Source organism: Octopus bimaculoides, chromosome 19 (assembly GCF_046866305.1).
Source record: "Octopus bimaculoides isolate indiv1 chromosome 19, ASM4686630v1, whole genome shotgun sequence".
Lineage (NCBI taxonomy): Eukaryota > Metazoa > Mollusca > Cephalopoda > Octopoda > Octopodidae > Octopus > Octopus bimaculoides.
In genome coordinates this window covers 26,055,601-26,069,658 of record NC_142946.1, presented here as the reverse complement: position 1 = coordinate 26,069,658, position 14,058 = coordinate 26,055,601, and the positions used below count along the sequence as shown (strand labels likewise).

General features: G+C 35.3%; 1 protein-coding gene across 4 annotated transcripts in view; it reads left to right on the top strand.

The window, feature by feature from the left end:
• LOC106883269 (ATPase family AAA domain-containing protein 2) overlaps positions 1-14,058 on the top strand; it is a 74,076-nt gene that overhangs the window by 30,942 nt on the left and 29,076 nt on the right. For all 4 annotated transcript variants that reach the window (XR_016245204.1, XM_014934212.3, XM_014934211.3 and 1 more), the window contains exons 7-12: positions 668-779; positions 4,148-4,261; positions 5,357-5,468; positions 7,875-8,016; positions 8,151-8,299; positions 8,518-8,766. Coding sequence is in view for 3 of the 4 variants with exons in the window: in XM_014934212.3 (XP_014789698.1) it covers positions 668-779; positions 4,148-4,261; positions 5,357-5,468; positions 7,875-8,016; positions 8,151-8,299; positions 8,518-8,766 (878 nt within the window). In the remaining variant the exon portion in view is untranslated. The remainder of the gene's footprint in view (positions 1-667; positions 780-4,147; positions 4,262-5,356; positions 5,469-7,874; positions 8,017-8,150; positions 8,300-8,517; positions 8,767-14,058) is intronic.

Genomic DNA, 14,058 nt, shown 5'->3' with positions numbered 1-14,058 from the left:
CCTTATAAACAATTTGTTTTTCTATGATTAAAAAAAGTTGTTGAATGATCTAATTGTACACATGAAAATTTGTACTAAATTATCTATGTGAGTGTGACTTTGTATTAGCATTAAACAGTAGATATTCATTGCATTGAGACAGATTTTATATCTTTTTTTTATATATCCCAATAATTTATCTCTCTTCATTAATTATTCTTTGATGTCAAAGAAATTAAGGTTTGAAATACGTTGCTAGTATCAGCAATTTAGTGTCAGGCTTTCAGTGGATATTAAAATGATTTCTTGTCATGTATTGATGCCTATTTGTTAAAATATTATTTGATATTTCTATATTTTAGTGATTTTGAACTGAACTTTAAGGTGTTGGACTATTGGCCAATTGTTTATGAGTTCAAAACTTGCTACAGCTATTGTATAATGCTCCTAAGTAAGATACACTACTTGTAGTAAAAATGAGTGTCACTCCTATTTCACAGTTCACTGGTTAGCAGTAGTAAGAACATCCAATTATAAAAACATATTCGCTTAGAGAAAAGAAGAAAATGTAAATATTTAAATTTGCACAATCATTCCACATTCTGACAAAAATATGAATGTAAAAGAATAAAAAAATATTGTTATAATTTAATAAATTTCTTATATATATTTTTATGCTAAATTTTAGACTCTCTTAAAAAACGAAATAAAAATCTTCCCTATTGTGACACTCCTGCTAGTTCCTCTCATGGAAAGCACACCTCTTACAGATCTCCTGCACATAGAAATGGAAACATGCGGTAAGTCTGTCATTATCATAACTATGATACATACTATTGTCCAAGATGTATTTTTCTTAGTTTTTGTTTCTACTATATATTTACACGCGTATGTGTGTATTAATTGCATGTAGATATATTAAAATGTATTTAAAAAAATGTTTTTACATATATTTATGTGTGTATTTAATTCATATATGGACTGTGAAATATTGCCCAGTGGGTAGCACTTGCGTATGTGTATAACATAATTATTATCATCATCTCTTTATATCTTCATTCCACACTGTTTTTCAGTGTAGTTCTCCTGCCATTTTTTAATACTTTCAAACCTGTTCCTTCAATTTTATGACCATTTACTATACCATTCCACCATCACATCATCCTTGGTCTGGTGTGTCTCCTTCGGTAGGTTGTCCCATATGAACTTCTAATTATCCTCTCTGATGCTATTTCCTGTTCCTCCTTGTCAAATGTTTCAATTAGAATTTCTCTAAATCTCTGAGTGTTTAATGGATCTTGAAGCTTCCATATCGTCCTTTTCCAGACAGGTTTGTATCTCTGAGTTCTAGCTTTAAGTCTGATGTTACTCGCTACTAAGCTGTGTTGAGTTGTACATTCTTCACCAGGGAAGAATTTTACATTCACAAGTATCATCTGCCTATCTCTGATGAGGCAATGTTCAATCTGGCCTGTGTTCCCACTAGCTTGATAGCTGGCTGGTTTGCTGAAGTTAGTTTTGCAGATCACAAAACTCCAAGAGCCTTGTTTTCTCCTCATTTTTAGAACCAAAGACATAACCTTCATGTACACCATAAAATCCATCGGGTTGCTGCTGAAGCTGTTTGTTGAAGTCACCAGCCACTATAAGAAGATCATTGTCATTTGCCATCGAGGTAATCTGTAAACGGGCTTTGTAGAAACAGGTTTTTGGTTCATCTACCAGACCAGCTTCTGAAGCACATGCAAAGATAAATGTTGCTATCATATTTTCTAAGGCTAGTCTAAGCTTAATTATCCTATCACATACACTGACTACTTTGGTCACTTTATCCATTTTTGTCTAAATTATACCCACACCACCCATCTACATTCCTCTGCTCAAGCATTTTTATGTTCTCACTGGATCTACCTTTTCATTGTGCCAACATTGATCATGGCAGCTCTAAGGTTGTGGACTTGGGAGGATTGAGGGGAGTAAGGGGAAGTATTATTTGCACTCAACAGATTATATTTTCTGTCAATCCCATAAATCTCTCTAATAAGTATGGCTAAGAGATAACACTTTACTCAAAGTAACTGGCCTGAGCTTCCATCATGGCCTCAAAACAACTCCAGAACCTGGTTCATGATTTCCTCACTGTTCTTTGGGAAGATCTTCAAATACCTCTTTGATCTTGGCCACTAGCTTGGCCTTGGCCTTGGTTGTGCAGGCAGAGCAGTTGGTATCTTTCTCAATCATGCCCCACACATAGTAATCCATGGGATTACAGCCAGGGCAATTAGTAGGCTAGAAATTGGAACTAGTAAAGTCGTAGAAATTCTCTGACAACCACTTCAAACTCTTTGGCCTCTCTATCCAGGGTTTGACCACAGTCTCTAACAGTTTCACACAACTGTCTGAATTTGAGCCTTAGGTCCTATTCTAAGGTGTGAGGGATGAATTCCAGCATGAATATACAGACAGGATGCCTGCTGTGTCCCTTCATGCTGGTTACCAGCCCCTCATTCTTTTGTTGTTTTTCCTGTAACATGAAAATTTTGATGCTGAAATAAAAGTATTTTTCAAAATAACAAATTTTTAAAATCCACACATCCCTTTGGATGCACAACCCTATCACATTTCACTGTCATACTATAATTCTAGTTGTTTTAAAACATTTGAGTATTCATGGAAGTCACTACATGTTGAAAAAGATTCCTTCCAAAATCCCAATTTTTTAAATCATCCTGTCTCTTGGTTATTCGAGTAACAATATTTGCTGTGCTTATTGTAGATTGGCTGTTGAACTAGCAGATGAAGTAAGGGGGACTTTCATGTAATCACTCCACATGCTAGAAATAGCAGTTAAGACTAAACTCAGTTAGGTGACTGTTACAAATCAACTCTTTACTTCAGCTATCCTTGCACAGGTGTGTGGTTGAGAAACTTGCTTCCCAACCATGTGGTCTCTGGTTCAGTTCCAGTGTGTGGCACCTTGAGCAAGTGTTTTCTTCTATGTCTTCTTCTATAGTCTGTCTATAGCTTCTATAGTGTCTTCTTCTATAGCTCCAGTTTGACTTGAGTGGATTTCATAGACAGAACCTGAAAGAAGCCTCATCACCATCATTTAATGTCCACTTTCCATGCTGGCATGGGTTGGACAGTTAGACATGGAGCTGGCTAGCAGCGAGCTGTCCAGCCTCCAGCTGTTTGTTGAGGCATGGTTTCTGTGGCTGGATGCCCTTTTAACACCAACCACTTAACAATGTACTGGGTTCATTTTACATGCCACCAGCACAGGTGCGTTTACACAGCACCAGCACGAGTGCTTTTTTAAGTAGCACCAGCACGAGTGCTTTTTTTTAAGTAGCACCAGCACAGGCAAACCGTTATGTGTGGAAAACAGCGATTTTACTTAGCTTGATGCATCTTACCAGGTACTTGTTATTTCCTCAGTGAGGCTCAGCATCCGAAGATTCTTTCTCTCCACTTTATCCCACTTCTTCCTGGGTCCACCTCTTCCACAATTAGAACAAAGCACTTCTTTTATGCAGCTGTCCTCATTGATACACACCACATGACCAAACCAGTGCAGTCTTGCACACATCATCTGATGCTTTTATACCCAATTTTCTGTATAAATATGTGTTTTGTGTATCCTTGTCCTGATATCATGAGATGGTTATAAATGGGCATTGCTGTCATACAAGCACTACTGTTTATTTCCAGTCTTCTGTAAGAAAACACATCTGGTAATGAAAAATGTTACCTTACTTGGAAACTGAGGGTTGGCAACAGGAAAGGCATCTGCCCATAGAAAATCTGTTGCAGCAAATTCCATCTTACCCATGTATGCATAGACAAGTGGATGTTCAATGATGATAATGATCATGCCTTGATATTTGGTTTGGTTAAAAAATCTCGAGTTTTATGCTTTTTTTTTCTTTAGTTTATTAATCATTTCACTAATTACAGAAGTCTGAATGATGAGTGTGTAACTTAAGATTCGACAGTATTTGTATATGAATCAAATTTTCCTCTGGATAAGGTGGAAAGTGTGTTTCAGACACCAATCTCTCAGAATTATTGGTTCCTATTCCTAGAAAACATGAGCATTGTTTAATTTTAAATTTTATATTAGCTGAGATGATTTACTTTTCATTTTTAATTTGATGTTTTTGTTTAGAAGACGAACAGCGTTTCATGGAAGCTCTTCTACCTCATCTAGCAGTGATTCAAGTGATGATGAGCGGAGGTTTGAGAGAAGGAAGGCCAAGAGTATGACCCGGGCACGGAATAGGTAAGATTGAATCTTCTGCAAATGACTGAAAATACAAGATAAAATTATAATTAAAAAAAATTTTCCTTCATCTAAATGAACCTGATTGTTAATTAATTTTACTTCTGTTAAGTGTCTATAAATAATGTAGTAATGCAGATTTATGAAATATGTTCCAATTTTACACTTTGTCATATTTAATAGTTTTAACTTGCTAATTAATAAATACATTTATTCTATTCTTTTACGTCTTCTCAAATTTAAAAATAATAGATATAATCTTAGCAAGATAATGTTTTATTTTTGTCTTGGCTTTTCACTGCATTTTTGATTTCATAAATAATGATATATTTTTACTTGTTTCTTTTAATGTTATTTTGTCCTTTTGAATCAGGTGGTTTTTTTTTTCACTCATTTAAACTTTATTTTTAAGATTTGAAATTTTGTTGTATTTATTTTCTATATGAATACTATTTAAATCAAATTACTCGTTAAACTAGGTCTTTAAAGCTCTATAGAATATGGTCAATGTTTAATGTAAATGTGGTCTATTTCTCATTTAAAAAAAATATTATACATAGGTGCAGGCATGGTTGTGTGGTTAAGAAGTTCACCTCTCAACCATATGGTTTCATAGCATAGTCTTCTGCTATAGCACCAGGTCGGCCAATGCCTTGTGAGTAAATTTGGTAGACATAAACTGTGTGGAAGCCTGTCGTATATGTAGATATGTATGTGTGTTTGTTTCTCATTGCTTAACAACCAGTTAGGTTTGTTTACAAACTTAATGGTTTGGCAAAAAAAAAATAATAAATAAATAAATAAAGAGAGGCTGTTAGAATAAATTCCAGACATATTTGATGTTACCAACTAAGAATACTCTTCAAAGTGGCACCCACCATGGCTGCAGTTCAATAAATTAATAACAGAATAACAGGATCAGTATTCTGAAAATAATCTTCCTCTCGTTGATCAGCAAATATTGATACATATGGTTTCTAGATTTGATGGTTGTACTTTTTAGGTGTAATTAATGTCAAACTTACTGAAATATATGAAATTGATTTTAATGAAAAGAAATATTTCATTACATACATCTTTCTTGACATGTTTAAGGTGTTTGCCAATGAATTATGGCCATGAAGATCTTGCTAGTTCACTTGTGAGGGATCGCTTGAGAATTGGATCCAGTTTGGCAGATGTTGACCCAATGACGGTTGACAAAATGGTAACTGTTTACTATATTGCTTGCCAGGAATATAGTGTACATTCCTGTTTGTGTACATTGTAATTTTTAACATTTTATATTAATTGTTTTACTAAACATTTGAATTTATGCATTTTTCATTTTTATATCAGTTTTTTTTTCCATGCCTGCATATGTGGGATGGTTTTGTAAAAGCAGTTGTTTATAGAACTACATGTCATAGAACAAATTAATAAAAGCACAATGCTTGAGATATTTGTGAGTGGGGTATGGAAGTTGTGACATTCATGTTTAAACTTGAAGCTTGTAGCCCAAAAGACACCAAATAAGAATCTAAATTAGATTGCAGACGTTTTCGTCACAGACTTGCCCTATGGCACTTACTTCTAATCTCTTGAAAATACTGTATCCTCATGAATTACCAAGGCATGATGGTAAAAGAAAAGACAATTCATTGTAGTCACATGACTGGGAGTAGTAGGAGAGAATAGCACAACTGTGAACTAGAGACTAAAGTGTTTGTATAGCAACAACATTGCCCCAGATATAAAATTAATATTCCATTTTGAGGCTCACACGAGCTTTGGGTGTTCTGAAGAGGAATGCTAGGTTTTTGTGTTTGCTAGTAAAGAGCATTAGCAATTGTAAGGTTCAGCATTTGTTTTAACTTTTAGGATTTTAGTTTTGATTTATCTATGATGGTATACAGGATTGTGTTTTGATGTGATGTGATTTTATCATCAGCTGTTGAAGAGACAAGGTTGACATGCCTTCACTGGAGAACATTTTCACTAAATTTTCTAAGTGCAAGGCATCTAGAGTTATGGGGTTAATAAAGAAGACGATTCAAGTTGTTAAAGCTGGCTATTAGCAACTGTATCTATCACCCTTTGCGTGTTCCAATGGAAGTAATAAATACTAATTGTCAAGGTCAGAGAAATTACGTTTCTCAGTGAATGGGATACATTGTATGATGTTTACAGAGATCAGGATACAGCCTGGCAAATAGAGGGATTAAACAGTTCGGAATGGATAGGGGTTAGTTTTAGGGTACATTGACAGTTATAGAAAGGACTCTGTCAGCATTTGTGGTATTGTTAGTTTGAAGTGACAGGAAGTGCTTTCACACACGACATGGTTTCTATACATGGCGGTTAGCTTGGCAGAGTAAAAAGAGGAATTTTGTATTGTGTGGACAATGTTAAGTTGGATGCAAGTATGGATTCAGAGGATTCAGCTAACTTGGTTGTGATCTCTTTTGCAAGGGATCAGCAGTATTAGCTTCAGTTTATTAATAGGAAGCCTTGTGGCCTGTACAATGCATAAAAGCATCTTTTGCATTTCAAATGATGGTCTTGCTGGTGTTGTGGTGTTTTTTTTTTTTTGTTTTTTTTTTTGTTCTTGTGCTGTAGCTACAAGTGAACTACCTAGTTGATTTGGGTTATGTATTCTGGTTGTGTATGTGGTGGGTGGGATAAAGAGGATGGTTTCAGTCAAGTGCTTAACTGTCTCCTATGGGTTCAGCACTGCCAGTGATATTTGGCTGAGAACCCGCAGAGCTCTAAGCAGTGAGCTGATCTGATGTGCTGTAGGGTCCAAGAGGTAGAAAGATATTATATAGTATATGACTGTGATAATCTAGACAATTCAATTGGCAGAGATGGTGTTGTCTGGAAGTGAGAAAGGAATCAGTATTTGGAATTGCCTGTGTACCAGAAATTCATGGGGATAAAACTAATTGTAGGGAGTGCAATTGCCAAGAAGTATTATGAGTATTGAAGTCATCAAGGAGTCACTCCAGAGCGGAGTGACCTGGGGCAGATGTCTGTGATCCAGAATCCTGCTTGTGCTTGAAGAAAGTTCAAAGAGTGGTAGTGACAGCAAGTATATCTAGAGTAATGAGAAAGGAGATTTTGGGCTAGAATAAACTTGTTCCTGAAATCTAGGTGAGAGAGAGATGAGTGGCAGGGAAAGTAGAGTTCATATATGTGTGTAGACATCACATTGTTTGCATGTTAAAGCTCAAATAATTGAAGAGTATCTTTGCATGTACATAAAAGAGCTTATTGTCTATTACTGTTTTTGCTTAAGTCACTTTGACTGTTTCATCAATGTAAGCATCCATAGAACTATGCTAAACTATCCATTCTATATCAACTTAAAAAAAAAAAGTTGCTAACAAACAATATTTATCTTTGAATTGTTGGAGCAAGTATTTTTACAGAGATACCTTTTTTTAAGCTGAACAATAGATACTTTGGCTGAGAAAGTAATCTAATTTAATGACACAATACAATTGATAAAATAATAGCTGATCTTTTCTTACACAGTACCTCTCAATGTAAAAAAAAGTATATATATTTTGATCAAACTAAATCTTAGGTACTTGCTATAATTTTCAGTTTGTTATTGTATTATTTACTATAGGTTAACTTCAAAAGTATTGGTGGTTTAGAGAAGCACATCAGTGCCTTGAAAGAAATGATTGTCTTCCCACTTCTGTATCCAGAAGTCTTCGAGCAGTTCAAAATTACTCCACCTCGAGGAGTTCTCTTTTATGGTCCACCAGGTGAGCACTTTATGACTTAATGTTAAACGTCTGTTTCTTTTTTATTAATACATGATTCGAGTTTTATAGGACAAACTCTTGGAAGTATAGTCTTTTGAAAGATATATTATGAATTTTTTTTTTTTTCATTTTAGGTACTGGAAAGACTTTGGTAGCTAGAGCTTTAGCTAATGAATGCAGCACAGAAAATCGAAGAGTGGCTTTCTACATGCGTAAAGGGGCTGACTGTCTCAGTAAATGGGTTGGGGAGTCTGAACGTCAGCTAAGATTATTATTTGATCAGGTTGGTATAAATCATTATCAACCTATCTTATTTTTCGATATATTTTTTTTCTCTCATTATCTTGTTTGTGCTTTGCAATTTGAACCCCTCAAGAAATAGTGATTTCTAAAAGAAACCTTTCTTTTTTAAAATTTGGTATAAAATATTTTCAAAGTTAACGTTTTTTTAATCAAATATTTGTTTTCATTATTTTCTCAATCAAAGTTTATCTCTTTTAGGCTTATCAGACTCGGCCATCTATTATATTTTTTGATGAGATTGATGGGCTTGCCCCAGTTCGTTCAAGTCGCCAAGACCAAATTCACAGTTCTATCGTTTCTACTCTGCTTGCTTTAATGGATGGTTTAGATAGCCGGGATGAGATAGTTGTCATTGGTGCTACTAACCGGATTGATGCTATTGATCCAGCATTGAGACGACCAGGCAGATTTGACAGAGAATTCCATTTCCCACTGCCATCTTTACAAGTAAGCTTATTTTTAACAACTTTCATATTCAACATATTGTTTTTACTTGTGTATAAGCTGCACTCCTTATTTTGCATGGAAAATTTGGTACAAGCTTTTATAATCAAAATCTACAATGGAGGATGAAATTGTATGATCCAACCAAATTATGTTCTGTATCTGCTGATATTGGTGGAGTTAGATAATTAAACAAGTTGCATTGTTGAGCACATTTATTAAACAAATTGGATTATGAACATGATTATAGAATAACCACTGCATACATAATAGATGACTGTAAACTTTATCATAATATCAAAGAAGAAATAAAACTTAAAAGCAGTTTAAAAGCATCTGTTAAATTCTTCATCACTGTTGGCATAAAGTCGTCCCTCATCCATCCATGCCCTCCATTCCGTCTGTTCTTGGTTGTCTCTTATTGTCAGTCCACAAATGGTTATATTCAGTTTATCCATGCTATTTGATATTCTTGTCTTCAAGAAACTCTTTGTTACCACTTGATCATCCAGTGTCTTTATGTACAATGTTACAAGATGGTTGGCTTCGTGAGGTTACTGCATTTTGTTAGTTCCTTTTATTCTGAAAACAATCAAAATTATTTATGTCCAACCAATCTTTCCTTCAATGGTTTTACTCTGCACTACTTCCAAAAGGTTGTAGCAAAGATGTAAGGCCAGTTGGTGTTCATAGACATGGCCTTGTCTTTCATCTCTCCTGTCTTGTGTGCAATGAGCAGTGATTTCTTCTTTAGAAGAGCCTCTGGTCCTTTATTTCACATTTAGTGTTATCCACTATATAATCCCATCTTTATTCATATAGTCCTCAGAATGACAGTGAACAAAATCTCCAGGTGATATTTCCTTTCCTTTTGGTAATTCTTTTCTGATAGATTGGCTTAAGCTCAATCTTATCTGTCATAAACAAGTACCATGATAAAATGTATCCTTCCAGGAGGAGCATCCATATTTCTTATCCATCCAAGTAGAAAATTATTCTGCTATTCTGCTAGCCACTAGGTAGTTTCTGGGTTGTCTTGATTTCCTGTCATTTCTGTTCATGATAAAATCCTTATTTTAATTTCTGATTAGAAGAAAAATAGTAGTTTAGCTGAGGACTGTCATTACAAAAAAAAAAAAAAGAAGAAACTGTTTAATATTGAATTCTTTCATATTTGATTTGTCTGATTGTTGATTACTTGACTGAATCTTAATTCATTGTAAGCAGTTACCATTCATTACAGTTTGATATATCTTTTTATTATACACTGATACATTCAGATTAGTTTTCTTCATCTTGGTTGTTATAATCATAATGTTTTAGCCATTATACTTTCGGACCTTTGTCTGGTGCCTGTCACATTCAGTAACATTTTCAGAATTTGGAACTGAACCCTTTATTAAATCCATGGAGGCAGATGGTTCTCAAACTGTTGTCAATATCGTGGATATTCTCTTCATTATTCTCTTGCTTGTGATGTTGTTAGTTCAATGTATTCTGTTTCACTCAGAATACATTTAGCTTAAATTTTACTGGGTGATTTTTACCACAACTGCAAAGGCTGAAATACACAGTTCTTGATCATGGAGCTCTTCTGATGTAGACTTTGTTTAGGGGAAATGTCTCTAAGGAAAGATCCACTTTTAAATACTGTCTTGATATTGTATGGATCCCAGATCTAAATTTTTTCCTGACATTCTTCTAAGGTAAGAGAGACAGATTGTAGCTGTATTTTGATTAATATTTTTGACCCTTATAACTTTGCTTTTAGAAACAAATACTATGCTTGCAAAATAATTATTCTGAAAGGGTCTTTCTGATCCTGATCTCTTGTTGGTATGAATCTGAATTTTCACATACAAATTTTGTTTGATGTGAGCTGTAGATGATCACTTTCTTCATGTTCTATAGGTGGTAGGAACCAAAGTTCCAAATATGATCCAGTGAATGTGGTCTTATGATATATGGATATTGTGAATCCACACTCTGTGTTGGTTATTTGCACGTCCTTTTTCCTTTTCTGTAGTGAATTGTATTGACAGTTTACATGATTCAGTAGTACTTTGTGCTTCTTCCTGATGAGGCCCAAGTATGAAGTTGTTTAAACCCATTTCCTCAAAGTATTCCATGTATATGCATGCCATCACTGGAGATAATGATGAATCTGTAGTTTAAACTTTCCTGTTGATAGAAAGGGTTAAACTACAGACCCCATTTGGAAGTATGTTATTTGTATGCAGTTTCAATATCTCCATTAGGTTATCTATCAGGATATTGCTAAATTCTCCACTTGAAGGATCCAATTTCAGTTTATCTCTACCACCAATAGAGCCTCATGTGATGAATAGGCTTATCATGTACAAACTCAACATCTGGTTGGAATGAATCAGAGCACCTTTAATGTAGGCAGAATATTTTATATAGGACTGAGACTTACTGGAACATATTCCTGAACAAAGCCCTTGTCAGTAAGAGATTTTGACAAGAACTGTGTATTGCATCTTTTACAGTTATGACAGTGAATATAAAAGTAAGAACATCACTCCCTGAAAATTTGGGTTCCAGGAACATTGTAGAAGTTTAATTCGTGGAGAGACAAAACATCAGGCATGACTGATAATTTGTTGAGAGTGAAGGGAAGTCACCAACTGTTGTGGAACAAAGTCAAGATAAGGAAAAACAATAGAAGATAAGATGGCTGAAAGAATGAGCAGTGCCACTGGGTTTAGGCATCATATAGGAGTTTTTAATTAAGAAAGAAAGACCATTAAACCTATGACAAAATAAAATTTAGAAAATTTGAAGTTCCTAATTCCCACTATCTAATTGCCTCATGAAATAGTGAATTTAAGCGTCAAGTTTAGTATTTTATTTGCTTAGTACATGTGAGTTTAGTGAGTCAAGCAACAAGTACTCTTGTTCAAGCTTTATATTTTAGCAATATCAAAAGAATAATAAAGAAAACATCTATTGAATGAAAAAATATACTTATGCGGATTCAATAAAGAGTTTGATCCCAAATTTCAAGAACATTATTAAATGACCCATGCAAGTAAGAAGTGGATGTTAAAACAATGAGAAAAGCCTCAGTGTGATAAAGGAAGTACTAACAGAATTGGATCAACGTACTACTATATTCCTGATGGGTGACTTCAACTTCCCCAACATCAGGTGACCTGAGGGCAATATAACTCCAGGAATGATGCACAAAGAGCAAAATCAAGCAGGATCTCTACTTGATCTTATGAAAATGCTATTCATGGAGCAGATCATACTCTCTCCACCCAGACACAAAAATATCCTGGACCTCTGTTTTACAAACAATGTGGAAATTATCCACAACATAGATATACCACCAATAATATTCTCAGACCATAGCATGATAGAACTGACAATGTATGGCCCTGAATTAACTAAAGATAAACTCTGCACAGGTGGCGCTCAAACCCAGTAGAGCCTAAATTTCTGTATGGCTGAGTGGAAGTCACTTGATAAAAAGATACTCCAGCAGGACGGGCATAAAGCCTCGTTATGCAAGACATAAATAAACTCAATAAATTCATGTCAATAATGTGAGCCACATACATTAAATATGTCCCAGAGAAGGGAGCTAATACACACAAAAAGATCATTCCCTGAGGCAGGAGAATACTCATGTGGCGGAGAATAAAGATCTCGAATCGTTTAAACAAACACTTTAATGACAGTGTGAAATCCCACCTGACAAAGGAACTCTTCGAGATAGAAAATAAGCTCAAAATTTCCCATGAAAAAAAAAAAAGAGAAGAAAGAGAAACCTAGGCAAAGGAGTCTGCCTCAGTACGCTATAAGATAGGGTCACTATTTGGCCCAAGTATGAAGATGTTATCTACATACCTCAAGGAAGATAAGTGAAGCACTAAATAAACAAGCCAAAGGAGTTTTTCAATGTAATGGATCTATTCAGAAAAGTGGCAACCATCGATTACATCAATGTAACAGAAGAGGATGTAATATCAGTTATTCATGTGATGAGATGAGATCACACTCAACAACGGGCCCAGATTGACTCCCAGCTGTTCTCTTAAAGACATGTAAAAAGGCTCTTGCAAAGCCACTGCAGATACTCTTTCAGTTACTTGCATGTGGTAAACTTCCCAACATGCTAAAAGGGGGTATAATATGCCCTGTCCATAAAGGAAGAAGCAGAGCAGATGCTAAAAACTACAGGTCCATCTCTCTGACCTCACATGTTAGTAAGACAATGGAACACATTGTCAGAAAAGGGCTGATCATGTTCCTAGAAGAGAAAAACCTTATAACAAACATGCAACATGGCTTCCGTCCTGGGAGGAGCTGCCTCACACAGTGGCAGCAGCACTTTGACTGGGTACTGAAACAACAGCTAAACCAGTCAGCTGCAGACATATCAAAATAAAAATAAAACACTGGAGTTGATTCATTTGACAAAAAATTCTTGAAGGCAGTGTCTCATATTTTTTTGCCCTCTCAATTGTGTGTGTGTATATATATATATATATATACACACACACATACACACAACACTCACATACATGTATGTATATGTGCATATTCATATCTATTATATAAAAGTCAATGTCTTTATGTGTATTCGTGTGTTACTTATAGATTCGAAAACTACTACACCGATCCTAATGAAATTTGGAACACAAAATCCAAGCTTAGGGAAAAGGGTAATGCTGTATGTTTCTTACAATTTCATGAATGGATCCTTATGATACTTAGAACTTTGATTCAATACATAAGGGCGAGTATAATGCAGTATGTTTGGTTTCGATTTGAGGTGGCTTAAAGGGGGCAGAACCCCCCATGAAAATGCATAAATTTCTGATGTTGATGAAATTTCAACCATAGGTAATTGACACACATTAAGAAGTATTCCCAAACTTTTTGCTTCTCATGAGGATTCTAACACCTCACTGAGGCAATGACCAGTGACCTGGACCTTTGGAAATATGCAGTACGTGAGAAGACCTGGCAAGCCAAGTGAGAGCATAATCTGTGCCCTCTGCCAGAAGTGTAGCCAGCTCACTAATTCGTATCTTTACTTCATTGGACACTAAAAACCCTGCTTGCGAAGACTTGATGAGGCAAGTGATTTTGGAATTTGAAATTTGAAATCTGAAATCGAAATCGAACCGAATCCGACGACTAGCACCCATGCAAACCTCTCCTTCATTGGACACTAAACTCTGCTTGCGAAGACCTGTTGGATCAAGTGAAATCGTAATTGAACCATACTCGATGACTGGCACCTGCGCCAGTGGAGCACTA